Here is an 18,524-nt window from a genome sequence, read left to right on the forward strand (position 1 = left end):
TTAGGATTCCTAGGATATTGTCTTTTCTACAAGAAGGTTTAGAAAAGGGTTTATCTGCTAGTTCCTTAAAGGGACAGATCTCAGCTCTGTCCATCCTTTTACACAAACGTCTGTCAGAGGTTCCAGACGTTCAGGCTTTTTGTCAGGCTTTGGCCAGGATTAAGCCTGTGTTTAAAACTGTTGCTCCACCATGGAGCTTAAACTTAGTTCTTAACGTTTTACAGGGTGTTCCGTTTGAACCCCTTCATTCCATTGATATCAAATTGTTATCTTGGAAAGTTCTGTTTTTAATGGCTATTTCCTCGGCTCGAAGAGTCTCTGAGTTATCGGCCTTACATTGTGATTCTCCTTATCTGATTTTTCATTCAGACAAGGTAGTTCTGCGTACTAAACCTGGGTTCTTACCTAAGGTAGTCACTAATAGGAATATCAATCAAGAGATTGTTGTTCCATCATTGTGTCCTAACCCTTCTTCAAAGAAGGAACGACTTCTACACAATCTGGATGTAGTCCGTGCCCTGAAATTTTATTTACAGGCAACTAAAGATTTTCGCCAAACTTCTTCCCTGTTTGTCGTTTATTCTGGACAGAGGAGAGGTCAAAAAGCTTCTGCTACCTCTCTCTCTTTCTGGCTTCGTAGCATAATAAGTTTAGCCTATGAGACTGCTGGACAGCAGCCTCCTGAAAGAATTACAGCTCATTCTACTAGAGCTGTGGCTTCCACTTGGGCCTTTAAAAATGAGGCCTCTGTTGAACAGATTTGCAAGGCTGCAACTTGGTCTTCACTTCACACTTTTTCCAAATTTTACAAATTTGACACTTTTGCTTCTTCGGAGGCTGTTTTTGGGAGAAAGGTTCTTCAGGCAGTGGTTCCTTCCGTGTAAAGATCCTGCCTGTCCCTCCCGTCATCCGTGTACTTTTGGCTTTGGTATTGGTATCCCATAAGTAATGGATGACCCGTGGACTGACTACACTTAACAGGAGAAAACAAAATTTATGCTTACCTGATAAATTCCTTTCTCCTGTAGTGTAGTCAGTCCACGGCCCGCCCTGTTTTTTATGGCAGGTCTAAATTTTAACTTAAACTCCAGTCACCACTGCACCCTATAGTTTCTCCTTTCTCGTTTGGTTTCGGTCGAATGACTGGGTATGACGTAGAGGGGAGGAGCTATATAGCAGCTCTGCTTGGGTGATCCTCTTGCACTTCCTGTTAGGGAGGAGTTATAATCCCATAAGTAATGGATGACCCGTGGACTGACTACACTACAGGAGAAAGGAATTTATCAGGTAAGCATAAATTTTGTTTTTTATACATTTCAAGATTTATTCATATGCTGCTTTTTTATTTTTTTAAGGAACCCTACTGGATTGTTCTTCACGATCGGATTGTTAGTGTGCTAAATAGTCCAGGATTAACGTCAGAAACAGAGTGGGTTGGTTACCCATTCCAGCTCTTTGACTTCACTGCATGTCATAAAGCTTATTCTGAGATGAGCTGCAGTTACACTTTAGCCCTAGCCCATGCGGTGTGGCACCATTCAAGCATTGGACAGCTGTCGCTTATTCCAAAGTAGGTATACTATTATTCTTTATACAGTCACTTTAAGACTTATGGGTAAACACACAGGTTGTCTTGTAAGTTAACAAACCTATTGTATTATGTAGCAACATTTTAACCTCAAAATTCTATACTAAATGGTGAGGGTATAGATGATGATATACTTTATTGTACCTCATAAATTGTTTTTGAGGATATAAAACATACTTCATTAAAATAATACAATATCTTTTAAGTCCATCTGGTTGATAATGTAGTTGATTGTTTCTAATTGCTTATGTGAAATGAATTTAGCTGCACAATGTCTTTAAACATCAGTGAATCTTCTTAGGACTATTCATTTGTAGTACAAGGTTCCAGACTGCTCTATTCTGCTGCCAGTCAGGCTAGACTGCATCTATATTGCTTCACCTTTCTTTATGAAGCTTCCTGCACACATGATATTTAAAAAAAAAAGAAGGGAGTATTTGATATTTGCCTTTGTTAGGGTTTATGTGCTTCAAGAGATCTTACATGGGTTGTACAGTGCACCATTAAAGGGACAACATACACCAATTTTCATATAACTGCATGTAATAGACAGCATTATATAGAAGAATATTCAAAGATACTGATCTAAAAATCCAATATAAAACCTTTTTATAAACGTATTTAGAAGCTCCCAGTTTAGCACTAATGATGAGGTTAGGCCCAATGAAATAGGCTGAGAATGCTGGAAGAGCAAACACTCCCCCTCCCCTGCATATAAAAAGACAGATTACACAAACAAAAGCAGCAGGAATGTGTAGACCTGGGTCTGCATCTAATACATTGGGGCTTAATTATAAAAAAACAAGCAAAACTATACATTGTTACATAAACACTCCCAGATGTGCTATACAAATGGGTCATCATCAGAACATTTATGCAAAGAAAAATCTAGTGTACAATGACCCTTTAAAGCCTAAATACTATGATGTTTAAAGGGTTAGTCTAGCAAAATGGTTTCTACCTTTTGAGCTTTAAAAGCCAAAGATACTGCTCCTTATATGTGTGTGTTGCACAGTATGTAGTGTGCAACATATACATAGTATAAATAAATGCGAGACAGAATAATACATTTAAAAAAAAAGATTAGTCTGAGAATAACATGCAGATGTATTTTTTTATAGTTTCATAAGCTGTTTAAATATTGATAAAATATGTGTTAAAGGGAGGCTCAAGCCAACATAAACATTTATGACTCAGATAGAACATGCATTTTTAAGACAGTTTCCAATTTACTTCCATTATCAAATTTTGCATAGTCTTTTCTTTTTATCTTCACACTTTCTTGGGAACAAGATCCTACTAAGCATGTGCACAAGCTCACAGGGTTTACGTATACTAGTCTGTGATTGGCTGATGTCTGTCACATGATACAGGGGCCGGAGAATGGGAGGAAAATTAAATTTGCCAGAAAAAAAAAATCTTTTGCTTGTATGAAATTCAGAGTAGGTGTTTAATCATTGTCTTTTAATTATACACTTGTTAATTATGCAATTCTACTGTATTTAGTGGTCCTTTAAGTTTTAGTGTCTATAAAACAACGGGAGCTGTCATGTTGTAACTTAGGTTACCTGCTCTGGCAAATTAGGGACATTTATAAATAGGTCACTATAGTGTGCAGCCAATTGCTGTGTGGAATATAACAGTGTTCTGCTTTTCCATTTCTAACAGGAACTGAAATGCTCACAATTTCAGAATTGAATTACAGGAAAACAGGACAAAATAAATCATGACAGTATATTACAGAGTTTTTTTATATATATATATATATATATATATATATATATATATATATATATATATATATATATATATATATATATATATATGATTTATAATTTTATATTACCATATTAAAGTGTTTAATGTACTTTTAAACACAAACAGATCAGTGCACTGACCTCAAAGGACTGTAAATAATAAACAAAAACATATTATACATTATTTCTGTGGCTGCTTATTCTACAGTTGAAAATGTATCAATTATTATTATTAGATACCCCAAAACGTTATCCAATAAGTATCAGTTAAACAATTTTTTTTGTTATGAATCTGCAAATAAATCAAAAGCCTCCTGTAACCACTTTTATAGAATCAACATTTATCTTAAGTTAGGTGAAATAATAAATACAGATGTATTGTCTTTTATATAAGGAAGCTCTAAGGCAAGTTTTTGTCGGTCAGTACAGGGGATGCTCAATCTAGTTGCTAGATCAAGTTTTAATGTGTTATGATTCGTATAAAGAGTCTTGGAAATTGAAACAATGAACAAGGAATATTCTTTACTACTGTGGACTTTTACCAGTTTTCCCTTTTGAGATAGCTATGTTTCTTATAATTTGATCATATATATTTAGTGAAGAATTATTTTAGAATTTTTAGTTTGTAAATATATTTGTTTATAGTAAAATGGACTTTAAATGCTAGGTGGAGATGTATTATTTTAAAGGGACATGAAACCTCACATTTTTCTTTCATGATTCAGATAGAGAATACAATTTTAAAAAACATTCCTATTTTCTTCTATCTAATTTTCTTCATTCCTTAGATATCCTTTGTTGAAGAAAAAGCAATGCTCATGGGTGAGCCAATCACACAAGGCATCTATGTGCAGTCACCAATCAGCAGCTATTGACCATATTTACATATGTTTTTCCAACAAAGGATATCAAAAGAATGAAGCAAATTTGATAATAGAAGTAAATTGGAAAGTTATTTAAAATTGCATGTTCTTTCTAAATCATGAAAGAAAAAATGTGGCTTTCACATCCCTTTAAATTATGTTTGTTTTCTTCCTAATGGGAAAGAGTCCACAGCCGCATTCATTATTAATGGGAAATAAGAACCTGGCCACCAGGAGGAGGCAAAGACCCACCAGCCAAAGGCTTAAATACTCCTCCCACTTCCCCTATTCCCCAGTCATGCTTTGCCTTTCGTTCCAGGAGGTTGCCAGAGAAGTGTCAGAAGTTTTTTTTTCTTATATTTTTATTTATTGTTAATATGTCTCTTATGGAGGGTGCTACCCTTCAACATGGGACAGGAATTTTAAGTAGTCATGTTAGCCTCTCGTGGCAAAAGTTAGAGTCCAGAGATGCAGTGGGAGCTTCCCCTGCGACACCATCCCGACTCGTTATAACAGCTCCTTTCAGCACTTGGCGTTGTCGCACTTCTCTTTGCTACCTGCTGTCTTCTCTCAAGTCCATGACAGAGGCGCTGCCACTATTCGTCAACCTTGAAGGGCTGTGTTGCTGTTTCACGGCGTTGATTCCGGTAAGATTGTTTCATTTTATTACATTGTCTGTAATGTGATTTATTATGACAGTATAGTATGGGCCTCACTGAGGCACCTTCAGTACAGATCTTGGAATCTAGGGATATTTCCTCCTTAGGGTGGATTGGTGAATGGGGAAAGGGTCTCTTATCATGTTTCTTAAGTGATTCAACCTGCATTGGGTATGTGTGTACGGTCTCTGAGGCTGAGACATGAAGCCTTACTCTATGCGGTGCATAGTGGCTTTTTTCTGGGCTTGTGATTGCACGGCCTAGGACTAAAAACCTCATTAGGTCTAGGATTTGACTCTAGACTGTTTGTCCTTTCCCTTTTTTTTGTCTCCGCATTTGCGGACCTTTGCTCGGCACATGGTGGTTGCACATTAGTTGCTTTGCTGCCGGTGTTGTGGGGGCTTGAGAGGCTGTCTCTCATAGATCATATTCCTTTTGTTGTTGGACTCTGGATGGTCTGTCTTGACTTTTCTATGGCCTGTGGTAGACTCCCCTGGCGGGGGTGCTTTTTGGGTCTGCCGCCACTCTGCCCTTTGGGGCATTCGGTGCCTGTGCATTCATCGATCGATGGTTTAAGTGTCTTGGGGACTCGTCCTCTCGGTCTTTTCATATGGGGGATTCAGTTTCTCCTTAAAAAGAATGGTCACATTGGTCCTTAGTGTTCTTTTCGGAGAATCCATTCTATTAGCTTGGATGCTCGACTTATCTAGCCATCTTATGGTCCTTTAAGATCGAGGTTCGATTCCATCTGGTTTACATACATTTATGTTGCCTTTTGCACTTGCCATTTGCGATTCCGTGTTCTCCGGTTTGTGGGAATTATCCCTGGGTTCTGGTCGCTTTTTCTTCAACACGTGCCTGTTTTTTTTTTTCTCCCTCCCTTTGTGTGGGGGTGGGTCCTTATTGTCAGCTGTAAGAGCCTGATGGTTAGCTTTGCTACCTAGCGAGCAGTGGGTTTGCAGTTTGACTCCACTGATACTATTGCACCTTGGTTGCTAGCAAACTTTTAAGGGTCTGAGAGAGGAGTTTCTTTGCTCCCTCTGGAGGAGTGGGATCCTTAGGGATCTTCGGTTGTAGAGAGGATTGGTTCTCGGATGCGTTTTGACTGCTCTGCGACCTATAGTGGTGTTGTGTTGCTCTACACCATCTAGGTTGCGAAGGAGCGTGATGTTATGTGCTCCTTCAGGTAAGCGGCTGTGCTTCCTCTCTTACGCTTTTAGCATGGTCTTCTTTTGCTCTATTGTTCTTTGGCTGCGGAAGCTTTTCCTAGCTTGTGAGGTATCCTCAGTCTTTTGTGGATTGGGTGTGGGTCTTGACTGTGGTAAGGAATTTTCCCTTCGCGATGCTGATCGTGGTGATGCTCGTCCACGCCGTGTAGCGGTTCCTGCGTTTGCCGGTCCTTGGGATCCTTTGTTTCTCTCTGGTCATTTCCTGTTTTCTGCTGCTGTGTTTTCTACCATAACATATGTTCAGGTGAGCCTAGAAAGCGGATCTTGGTTGTCTTCTTGAAGGCCTGAGTTGGTCTTTCTGTCCTGTCTGGTTTTTCCTCTGGGAATTGTTAGTCGGGTTCCCCTTGTCGGTTTAAGGGGCTGTGACTGGGTTGTTGCCCCTGAGAGTGGGGTCTTCAAGGCCTGTGTCTCGGTTGCATCTACTCATGGTAAGTATCCAGATCCTTTGGACTGTCGGTGGTTTTGCGCCCACGGGGTGGTTTTTTTGTTTTTTCTTTCAATAATGATGTTCCCAGTTTTCGGATGAAACGGGACTTTGTTTTCTGGGAATATGTTTTTTCGGTGGGTGCCCTCAATGGTCCGCCTCTTACCCTCCTGTCTTGGCATTCTGTGTCCTCTTTGGCTTGGGTATAAATTTCCCATAAGTAATGAATGCAGCTGTGGACTCTTTCCCATTAGGAAGAAAAACATAAATTATGCTTACCTGATCATTTCCTTTTCTTCCGTGGGAAAGAGTCCACATCTCCCCGCCCGTTTTTGAGGCGTTGTTGTTTTCGTCTTCTGGCACCTTTTCACCTTGATGCTTCTTCCACTGTTCCTTATTCCTCGGCTGAATGACTGGGGGATAGGGGAAGTGGGAGGAGTATTTAAGCCTTTGGCTGGTGGCTCTTTGCCTCCTCCTGGTGGCCAGGTTCTTGTTTCCCATAAGTAATGAATGCGGCTGTGGACTCTTTCCCATGGAAGAAAAGGAAATTATCAGGTAAGCATAATTTATGCTTTTTAAATATTAAAGTAATAACTACAATTTTAGTTTTTATATAGTAATTGTCTGCACCATTTTTGTAGCTTAGTTAGCCAAAGTTTAAAAGCTTGTTTTTCTTAAATAAACTTCCCTGCTGAGACCAGGTAGGGGCAGTTATAGATGAGCTTATACTATAACAATCTTACAGCGTTTTTAAAGTCCCTTTACAATATTTTTTTGTACCTTGGTACACGTTAAAGGAATATGAAACCCACATTTTGTCTTTCATGATTCAGATAGAGCAGGCAATTTTAAACAACTTTCTAATTTTCTCCTATTATCAAAGGGTGCTGAACCAAAAATTAGTCAGCCCCTAAGCTTACATTCCTGCTTTTTCAAGTAAAGATACAAAGAAAACGAAAATATATATATAATAGGAGTAAATTAGAAAGTTGATTAAAATTGCATGCTCTGAATCATGAAAGTTTCATATCCCTTTAAAGTCTGTGCACATGTCTGAAGGTGTGAGGGATTCTTTTTTTAGTGCCTAAATATGTGGTGGATATTCACTTATCAACATGACCCTAAAACTACCTTTTGATATTCATATTTTCAGGTTCCTTCCAGAGGTTCTTATACCTATAGTGAAAACAGAGTACCAGTTGTTGTTTGTTTATCATCTTGTAGGGCCATTTCTACAGCGTTTCCAACAAGAACGTACAAGATGCATGATAGAGGTAATGTTTTTGTTTTCAGTTAGACCTACTTTACATGACCCATTTTTATTATTTCAAACTCATTTTGTTCTTGTTTCCTATAGATTGGTGTTGCATTCTATGAAATGCTTTTAAACGTAGATCGTTGTAGTGAACACCTAAATTTCATGGACCCCATTTGTGACTTCCTGTATCATATGAAGTACATGTTTACTGGAGATAGCGTAAAGGACCAAGTAAGTACACAAACTGAAATTCTTGTGACCACAGTTCTAAGAGCATACAGTATAATCTGTCTACATATTATTGCACTAAATATTTTCTTTTAACAGCCAGTGCAATGATTTTTTAATAAATAATGCAGGGACACATCATGTGCCTGCCTCGTTGGTTTAAATGCCATGTCCCTGCATTAGTTTATAAAAAATAAAACATATGCTTGCTTTATTTAAAAGGTGCAGGCAAATGTCAGTATATATATATTTTTAAACAAATGATAAAAGCAAATGGGTCTTTATGTAGTATGCAACAATACAAATAAGGACTTCCTAGTTATTTTTTTTCTCTTTCCCTCACTAGCCTATCTCTCCATCATCTCCCTTTCACAATTCTCTTCTCAATGCATTTATCTATCTTCCACTTCATTCTTTAATTTCTATTCATAACGTTTCCTCCCTCTGAGCACCTTTGCTTGCCTGGGAATATGCGTCCCATGCTGAGTTGCTTCTCTTCTGTGACAGCTCCACCTCCAGACTGCTTTGGTTAGGCTAGATGAAACGATGCGCGCAGCTCAAGCATGCAGACTTGCTTCTAGCACACCAGTACCAAATTTAATAATAGGCCTCCACCAGCCACCACCACAAGTAAACTCAACCAGGCGGCACGGTAGTATGGCGGCAGACGGGGGACAGATGAGGGGCTAAAATAAAAGCACCAAACCTGGTATTATCAAGCCCTGTATTAGAGGGAATAATGCTTCCCCCCCCCCCCCAAAAAAAAAAAAAAAATCTGCAGCCCTAGGCAACTGTAATTTTTTCACATTTCATATGGTGGCATTTTTACATAATGTATTATAGTATTTCTGTAAACTAAAGTTTTCTATTCTAAAAATTCTTGGGCTGCTGAAAAAAATCAGGTAGCATTTTTGTGCATACAGAAAAAAAGGTTGAAATTTATATGTAAATGCAACAGCTCTAGCACATGGGGTTTGAAATAACTGAGCCCTGATGGGGCTAATATCCCTTTAAGCTTCGTTTTTTGTTCCTCCTAATTACATGCATGTGCATTTCAGTAAAGTTGCCAAGAGGGTGATGTGTTCATCAATGAATCTCGTAAAGTGCAGAGAATCTTTAAAATGTAGTAACAATTCATATTGAATGTAGCCATGAAAAGTATAATTGTGTTTTATGAAACATGAGCTTAGACTAGAGCAGGAATAAAATAAAACCACATCCTCAGACTTGCGCCCAACTGGTGATGTCTAAAGACACTCTCCAGTACTTCATAGTAACTTTACGGCTGTTCCACAAACACTGCTGTAATATGATTGAATAAATGCTTCCAGAAAACTCAGTATATCTGTGGTGATATGTAAAAAGCAGCACTAATAGTAAATCAAGGCACAATGTCATCGGGGGTAGTATCATGTCCATAAAAATAACACAGTAGTGCAACTTGAATACTGGTTTGTGGAAAAAACTACAAGGTATAAAAACTGCTGGTGGTAGAGGAGCTAAACTTTTAGAGCAGAGGTTTAATTCTAAAGTAATGTTATTATCTGGCTAGCATAAAGCATTGGGAACAGACACATTAATATTATATCCCTTTGACATAAATGCATTCAAGGGGAAAAAAATTGTGTTTAAAAAAAATAAAACATCAAATTGCTAATGACTTTATTACATCTAATTTAAAGTTCTGTGATAAAATCAATGATTTACCAACAATAGCCCTCCACCCATCTCCTTCACATTTAATCCGTGGCCTTTTGCTCACACTACCAGATACTCACTTATGTAGATCTATGGTGCAAGAAGGAAATAATCACAGTAAATAATCTTTATATAGATAAAGATTTTATATACTATCAGAGATTCCTTTCACATAACCCCACACATCTTCACTTTAAATACTGGAGACTATGCAGCTTCTTGGGATCTTGGGGTTTTACTAATTCTTTCCCTAGAGTGAAAACCAGATGGGAAAAATGGTGGGACTCAGGTAGCCCAACATGGAAATTGCTTTCTTTTTCCTACCAATGCATTTTAAATCTCCCTCCGTTCTTTTAAATCCCCACCATTACGACAATAAGAATCCTCTCTGTCTATTAAGTATCCACTGTTAAAGGGACAGTCTAGGCCAAAAACAACTTTCATGATTCAGATAGAGCATGTAATTTTAAACAATTTTCCAATTTACTTTTATCACCAATTTTGCTTTGTTCTCTTGGTATTCTTAGTTGAAAGCTTAACCTAGGAGGTTCATATGCTAATTTCTTAGACCTTGAAGGCCACCTTTTTCAGAATGCATTTTAACAGTTTTTCACCACTAGAGGGTGTTAGTTCATGTATTTCATATAGATAACACTGTGCTCGTGCACGTGAAGTTATCTGGGAGCAGGCACTGATTGGCTAAACTGCAAGTCTGTCAAAAGAACTGAAATAAAGGGGCAGTTTGCAGAGGCTTAGATACAAGATAATCACAGAGGTTAAAAGTATATTAATAAAACTGTGTTGGTTATGCAAAACTGGAGAATGGGTAATAAAGGGATTATCTATCTTTTAAAACAATAAAAATTCTGGTGTAAACTGTCCGTTTAATATGGAGGAAAGCTGTTTTTTTTTAACTAAGAAAGCTATGGGTGTGGTGTGATGACTTAGGAACACCGCTTCATATTTGGTAGACCTGCTCAAAAATCTCTCTGTTATGGCACCAAACGTTTAGCTATTGCTCCACTAAGCACATCCCTAAAGCTATCTGCTGATGCAGGACTATTTCATATTTTCCCTAAAACTCTACTTGGTCAAAAAACTCTACTTGTATTTATTTATTCCTGGCAGTGAAGCTGTCCCTGGTTCAAAGCTGGTTGCGGTAAGCCTCCCTTGCATGGTAACAGGTGGTTGATATCTTACATTACCTAAAGTCTATGGAAGCTCATGTTTCCCACATCAATAATTCAGTTGAATTTAATCATTTAGTCTGGGAATATGGACCATTGTAAACCTTTAGACATAACAGACTATTTAGGCTGCCCTAAACAATAAATATAATACATGAGAATGTCCCTTTATGGGTACCTTCTCTCCCCCTTTTTTTTCCTTTTTTTTTCTCCTATTTTCTACTCATCCCTTTTCATAGTCGGGAGATCATTCTGTTTACTTTTCACGTATCCATCTTACATATATAGGCTTTCACTTAAGGTGTTGATCTATTGTTGTTGAAACTTTATGTACAGGATGTTAAATAACTTTAATGTTAATATACCTTTTATTGGAATTTTCTACCTTTCAGTTCTACCTTAAACTTATTGTTTAAAAAGGGAGGCCCGTTTTGGTTCTCCAAATGTTTTATATCTTTACCCTTTATGACCAATGTAAAATTGTATATTGCACCTGTATGTATGTTCAATTAATCTCTTTTTATTATAGTAAGCATTTATTGTTAATTTTGATTTTCCAATGTTCGGATTACTTTTTATGCACTGTCTAGAATTGTATGTCTATGCCTCAATAAAGATGATGTTTAAAAAAAAAAAAAAAAAAGAAAAGATTTATAAATTTTGCATATTGTATACCTGTCCACATTTTATTGTCAATTGCCCTCGCACATCCAATTGCATGAAAGTGGGGCTTGTCATTTACCTCCATTGAATGAGCCCAGGGATAATTTTCATTTGGCAACTTGGAGTTGGCAGAGATGGTTTATGAAACATCGGTTTAAACCTGCAACCGGTTGGGACTTATGAATCATGATAAATCTAGCCCTTTGAATTGGCTTGTTTCAATTTTAGATGCATGTAACTTTGTAACATCCAGTTCCTACATGCACATTTAATTCATACTTTTTTATTGTACTAGAAACTTCTACATAAACGTGGTTGCTTATGTATAATTTATGAATAAAGTATGGCTTTATATTGTATTTTAATAATGTTTAAGTGGTGACATTTATAAATTACTTTTCCATTAATAATTTCACATGAGCGCTAATTAAAATCTTTTTACATCATTATTCCCAATAGCTGCATTAGCCAGGGAGCTCCCAAGCATAATTTGAGTGTGCTTCACTTGCATCTACACTTTAAAGACTGATGTGTTCTTTTTCCAGGTAGAAAAAATCATCTTCAACCTAAGGCCTGCTTTAAAACTCCGTCTACGTTTCATCACACATATCAGCAAGCTGGAGCCAGCTGCACCACCTCCTCAACCCATGAACAGTGGTTCTCCAGCTCCACAGACCAGCCAGGTGCCGGTCAGTGTTGCATTACCAGTAACCCAATGAACACTGTACTCCTGGCATTTTAGCTTTCTGTTTTTTTTTTCACAGAACCAGCAGTTACTGCTGTGAGTAAGAGCGTCACAACTGATTTTTTTTTATTTTTGGGGGGCAATCAACTTACTTGTGTTCTCTTCAGTGCAGTTTAAAATAATTTTAAATATTTTTATTACTATGAATTTTGACTTTGTCTTTTGAAGGTAGATGCTCTTTTATTTTTGTAATATCTTTCCCTTAAGAGAAGAGTAAATACATTTGAAAGTGTCATTACACATGGAATAATTGTGCCTAAATGAATTGAGTTTATCCAAATGTTTGGAGGAATATGAAGGAATTATTTAGACAACTTTAAAGGGATAAGACACACTATAGGGTTGTTCATTAAAACTTTTTACTTCTATTGTAAAGAAAAGGACATATGTTGCCTTTAAGGATATACATGTTTTGAACGCTTAAGTTATTTTTCACACTTATTTCTTTTTTTGAATCTGGGAACCATGTAACAGGAAAACGTAACAATGACCAATACTGATGGGATGGAGACGACCTGAGAAAAGATGGAAAATTCTGTAAATCCTATGCCAGCAAGAGCACATGTAAGAGAGTTACCAGCTATCATCAAGAAGAAATTAACACTGAATTCTTTGCACTTTTTTTGAGCACTTACATTTTAATAGAAGCTTCAGAGGTTGATGTGCATACGAGGGTAACATTAATAGAATTCAGTGATTCTTTTGGAAGTTATCTTATGGATTTTGTATAGAATAAAAAAAAATGTTCCCTTGTAGAATTTTGAAATAACATTTTGTTGATTCTTTCTTAAGAATAAGCTTTTTCACCAGTTTACACCAAAGGTCAAAATATACACACAGCAATGCGGTTTAATTTTATTAAAATGTTTAAATGTATATATGCTTTTGTTTCATGTTAGAAGGTGACTAAACCATTGTCACCTTAAATATATGGAAACTTTTTTTTAAAAAAATAAACAAAAGTAATACAACTTTTGTGTCAGTGTTTATTTTAGGTAAAATTGGTGCTGGGCTCGTCTGAATTCCATCTCTTGTAACGGTTGACATATCATTGCCAGAATAACCTTTATATAGTCCTCTTCCATTTGCATTATGCACACAATGAAAAACTGTTTTGTGGTCACCAGTAAAATAATACAAAATATTTGAATGGAGCTTTTTAACATACGTATGTACCTATGATAAGTGAGGAATGAATCTGTGATGATATAGATAATGATATTCTTTCATGCTTGTTAAAACGGCCTATCTGTGGCAAAAAAGATCCAAGTCACAAAGAAAGGGACTGACGCAGAGAAACACTGATGTAGGAGACGGCATTTCAGTTTTGGCACCAGGAGCCACAACAATGGGGGGCAGGAGGCATCTGCCTTCATATGGTAAGGGGATCCACAACAAAGGATCAGCACAGACACAAAATGTCCTTTCGGTTGCAAAATAAATGTGATTATAGGCTGGTGCAACACCTGTCAGACCCCTTCATTGGATCCCAACGACAATATGTAGAAACACACCCAAAGGTGGAACTCAGGTAAGGTACAATTACCTTTGTATTGTAGGTGTGGAAAAAGGAGAAAATTCCACTACATACTGCACTTCAGCACTCTATGCCCTGACTACTAAGGCAGAAAATACAGTATATAGAAAACATATCTGTTACAAATGGGTGAGAAACCGTGTTTAAAAATGAAAAATAATTATTTATATAAAATAGTTAATCTTAGGAATCAATATGAATTACTAGCCTTAGGGTACAATTACCTACCTGAGTGCCACCTTTGTGTGTGTTTCTTCATATGGTAAGGGAGCACTGATCATGCTCCCTTTCCATATGAAGGCAGATCCAATACACGCAATGTCACTGTCTGTATCAAATACTGCTGTGAGTGCCACGCTGAGATCAGAGAAGTTGGTAAGTGTTCCAGGCTGGTGGGTGGTGGAAAGGATGGGGCGGAGGTCCCTACCTATAGAGAAAAAAATGTGAGTCTGAGGAGAGGGAGGGATGAGGCCCTACACTATGGCACATAATGTTGGAGCGGATTTTGCGCTACAGAAAAAAATATATCTTGGGGGGCACTACACTACAGAAAAATAAAAAAAACCTGTCAGGATATGGCTGAGTGGCATTGGATATCACATAATTTAATATCTAATTTAGCTAATATCTAGTATGAATTGATTTGGCTGCACTGTGAATGACACTAAAGTGGGTGGTATTGACCCCCCCTTTTAAGAACAAAGAAATTGTCATTTGGGAAAACTCAGGATGTCCTGATCTTTCTTCTATGTAATAAAAGTTACCAGGTAATGACCCCATGTGAAGATAACAGACATACTGTCTGTAATGGCTTTTTGAAGCTAGCTGAAGCTCAGGGAGTATAGTAATTAGCATATGTATAATATACAGATAAATATCCATTGCTAGACTACAATACACATAGGCGTCTGGACTCATGTTACAGCTAACATATGGGAAGTTGAAAGTACATAGGGGGAAAAAATCATTTGAAATGAATAGTTATAATTTTCAAATCTATTCCAAATGCTTAAATATATACAATATGTGTGTGTGTTTGTGTATATATATATATATATATATATATATATATATATATATATATATATATATATATATATATATGAACCTGGAAGATTGTCTATGCATGTGTAATTGATACTGTAAATCAAATCACACAGTGAAACACCAAATATGAAATGTATCTCAGATATATGAAATAAACTATTGTAATAATCCCATTTCAAATATATAACATATTTTTGTTTTTCTATCTTCCAGACATATTGAGACAGATTGGTCTCCAGATGGGGCTAATAGATGAATGCCTTTATAATGTGTGCACTGAGTATTCAAAGAGATATACAGAAATGCAATATATATATATATATATATATATATATATATATATATATATATATATATATATATATATATATACCAGTATATTGAATGAACTGATATATTAATTAATATCATACTGAAAGTATTAAATTATTAAAAAATAATTTTTACATACCCTAATATTTAAATGTATATAAATTACTCTGTAATATGGTACTAGAGATATACTCATGTTTAGTATGAAAATACTCAGATTAAATAGTACTATATGGTCCCATATATGCTGAACATATAATTTATTAATATCAGGAAATAGTAAGGATATTAAATATACATTTGGATGTAATAGTACATTGCTAACATAGCCGTTTTTCTGCTCATGCTGCCCTCTGGTGGTTTATGGAAGATTTGCAACCAAAAAAGTATTTAAATTATTATTGAATTTAAAGGCACTATATGCATTTTTCAAAGAACCAATAAGGGACAAGCTCCATTAAGGGCCTATCAAAGGGACAAGCTTCTGTAACTGCGTATCCAAAACGTTCACCAATGATTACAAAATAGAGGCAGGCTTATCCCTTGATAAAAGCTCATGCAAGAGAAAAGAAAATGTTTGTTTTTTTTGCTGGAATTTTGACTGACTGACAACCACTGCCTTTGGAACACAGTCTCTATAAAGCAAAACTGGGCCTAAATTTTTCTTTTTCCATAAGTGCAAAACCTCTTATTTATGACGGTGAACGGAATTCTCATACTGGCTTATTTGGTAATGTATGGCGATGGTTATAATTTAATATTTTAAAGGAAATACATGGAATATTTGGTGTTTTAAATTTATATTCCTAGTCCTGTGCAGTTTAGAACTAGTCATATTAATGCTAAATAATTTTATTTGCTAGAAAATAATTGGTACTTTTATAGTCTTATTGTGAAATCTCTTAGAAATTGCATATAAATTGGTTATTGTGTTAAATAATATACAATTTCTCTGATGGTTATAAATTCAGCATTGGAGTTATTGGCAAATTATAGACTTTTCTGGGATTCTCATTTGTGGTATTTATTGTGAGTAAATGTTAATTTTAGAGATATATTTTGGTTTGCTTTGTAAAGAATATTGTAACAGCATAGACATATAGTTGGTCCATAATCTAGTTTCTAAATAAATATAATTCCAGGTGTCTATAAAGGTAACTAATCTAGAATTAAGGAATAAATATTGATTTCAATAAATATATTGTTACGTATATACATTTCATTGGTTGGCAACTGCTAATATAATATTTTACTGGATATTACTGCTGATATAATAATAAATGATATTGTAAACCTAGTATATACCAACATATAATCTGGAGGCACTGCTGAGATTATTATCTTTATCACATTGATATAACATATTTTGTAGTAAATTTAAAAGAATTATTATCTAGAAAAAAAAATTCTTCATTGTTCAAAATTGTATTAGCGTTTTAATTTAAAAGGACATAATACTATACTACATATGCTAAATCACTTGAAACTAATGCAGTATAACTGTAAAAAGCTGACAGGAAAATATTACCTGAGCATCTCTATGTAAAAAGGGAAGCTATTTTACCTCACAAGTTCTTCAGCTCTGCAGAGTAAGTTCTGTGTAAAAAGTTATACTCAGCTGTTGCTCAGCTGCAGGTGTAAAAAGAAAATTAAGAAATGAACAGCAGCCAATCAGCATCAACAGTGCTGAGGTCATGAACTCTTTTACTGTGATCTCATGAGATTTCATTGAAAACTTCCTTAAGCTAAATAGGGAAATAACATGAGAGTGCACAAGGCTCAATCCTTCGACTGTACCGGGACAGACATACTGATTTGTTACTTAGAAGTCCTTTACAATGGGATGTAGCTACTGAGGTAATTTTGAAGTAAAATATCTTCCTTTTTTACATAGAGATGTACAGGTGATATTTTCTAGTCAGCCTTTTACAGCTATGCTGCAGGACTTTCAAGTGTTTAAACATTTGGGTATTATGGCCCTTTAACCAAATACTAAGCCAAAATAACAATGTCTGTTACTACAATTGAATCTATACATAGTATTGAAATATGTTCCCCAAAATCGCCCATTAGTCAGGCAGAAACGCTTAAAACAGAAGCCATTACTCACCTTAAAAATAGATTAAGTATTAAGGGAGAATTAGGCTCTTACATTAAGATTCTTAAGACTAAGAACAAAAATATTGCAAATAATATATGGTGTGACGAAAGTGAAATATTTCAAGGGCTGTTCAAATTTGGCCAATCTCAGAAACCGAGAAAGCTTGATGAAATAGTTTTCAAAACTTGGGGTCTGCTCCTCTATGTGAACAATGAAATGTACAATAAGATTGAAGTACAAAACTCACAATAGGAGCAACTGAGGGGTGAAAATTATTCCTTAAGGCTAGGTGAAGAGGAGGTGGAGCATGTCCAGGATAAAATTAATGCACTTGCCCAGAACATGGTCACCTTACAAAAGTATAACCAAAATTTAGTAGCCCAAGTACAAGATTTGAATAAACAACTCGCAGAGAGCCAAAAAGAATGACTGCTGTGGCAAGGTGCTGTAGTGTTGTAACCGGTTGTGGGCTTTAGACTGCTCCAGTTTGGGCATTAAGGGGTTAATCAGGCTGAAACTTTGTGTGCAATCATATTGAAGCATTAGGCACATACTGTGAAAATTTCAAAAGATTTGGTGCATTTTTCACTGTTTTGTAAAATTGTGTGTGCTTTTTATTACTTAAAGGCACAGTACCGTTTATTTCAAATTGTGTTTTTTATTTGATTAAAGTATTTTTCAAGCCTGCTTGCATATAATACTAATCTGTTTAACATGTCTGACACTAAGGAAAAGCCTTGCTCTATGTGTTCAGTAGCCATGGTGGAATCCCCTCTCAAAATGTGTCCCAAGTGCACTAGTGTGTCTATACAATTTAAAGATCATATTGTGTCACTTAAAAATGTAGCCCAAGATGATTCTATGACAGAAGGTAATGAAGATAGTCCACCTTCCTCTCCCCAAGTGTCACCACCAGTTACGCCCGCGCAAGCAATACCTAGTACCTCTAGTGCATTGGCACCTATTACATTGCAACAACTAGCGACAGTCATGGATAATTCCCTTGCAGCCTTTCTATCCAAACTGCCAGTTTTTCCTACAAAGCGAGATAGCTCAGTTTTAAGAACAGATTATGAACAGTCGGAAGCTTTGGGAGGTTTATCTGACGTACCCTCACAACACTCTGAAGTAGAGGCGAGGGATGTGATGTCTGAGAGAGAAATTTCTGACTCAGGAAAGGTTTCTCAACGGGCAGATTCAGATTCATTAGCTTTTAAATTTAAGCTGG

The 18,524-nt window shown here is 36.2% G+C and overlaps 1 protein-coding gene across 4 annotated transcripts in view; it reads left to right on the forward strand.

Moving 5' to 3' along the window:
• MED23 (mediator complex subunit 23) overlaps window positions 1–13,270 on the forward strand; it is a 225,331-nt gene extending 212,061 nt beyond the window's left edge. For 3 of the 4 annotated variants that reach the window (XM_053710679.1, XM_053710681.1, XM_053710680.1), the window contains 5 exons: window positions 1,356–1,570; window positions 7,674–7,794; window positions 7,878–8,009; window positions 12,100–12,243; window positions 12,774–13,270. In XM_053710679.1, the coding sequence (XP_053566654.1) occupies window positions 1,356–1,570; window positions 7,674–7,794; window positions 7,878–8,009; window positions 12,100–12,243; window positions 12,774–12,818 (657 nt within the window). In that variant the 3' untranslated portion in view covers window positions 12,819–13,270. Of the gene's footprint in view, window positions 1–1,355; window positions 1,571–7,673; window positions 7,795–7,877; window positions 8,010–12,099; window positions 12,336–12,773 lie in introns of all 4 variants that reach the window. The other variant, XR_008402041.1, reaches the window with a different exon arrangement.
• The last annotated feature ends 5,254 nt before the right edge of the window (window positions 13,271–18,524 follow it).

This window comes from Bombina bombina, chromosome 4 (assembly GCF_027579735.1).
Source record: "Bombina bombina isolate aBomBom1 chromosome 4, aBomBom1.pri, whole genome shotgun sequence".
In the NCBI taxonomy this organism is placed as follows: domain Eukaryota; kingdom Metazoa; phylum Chordata; class Amphibia; order Anura; family Bombinatoridae; genus Bombina; species Bombina bombina.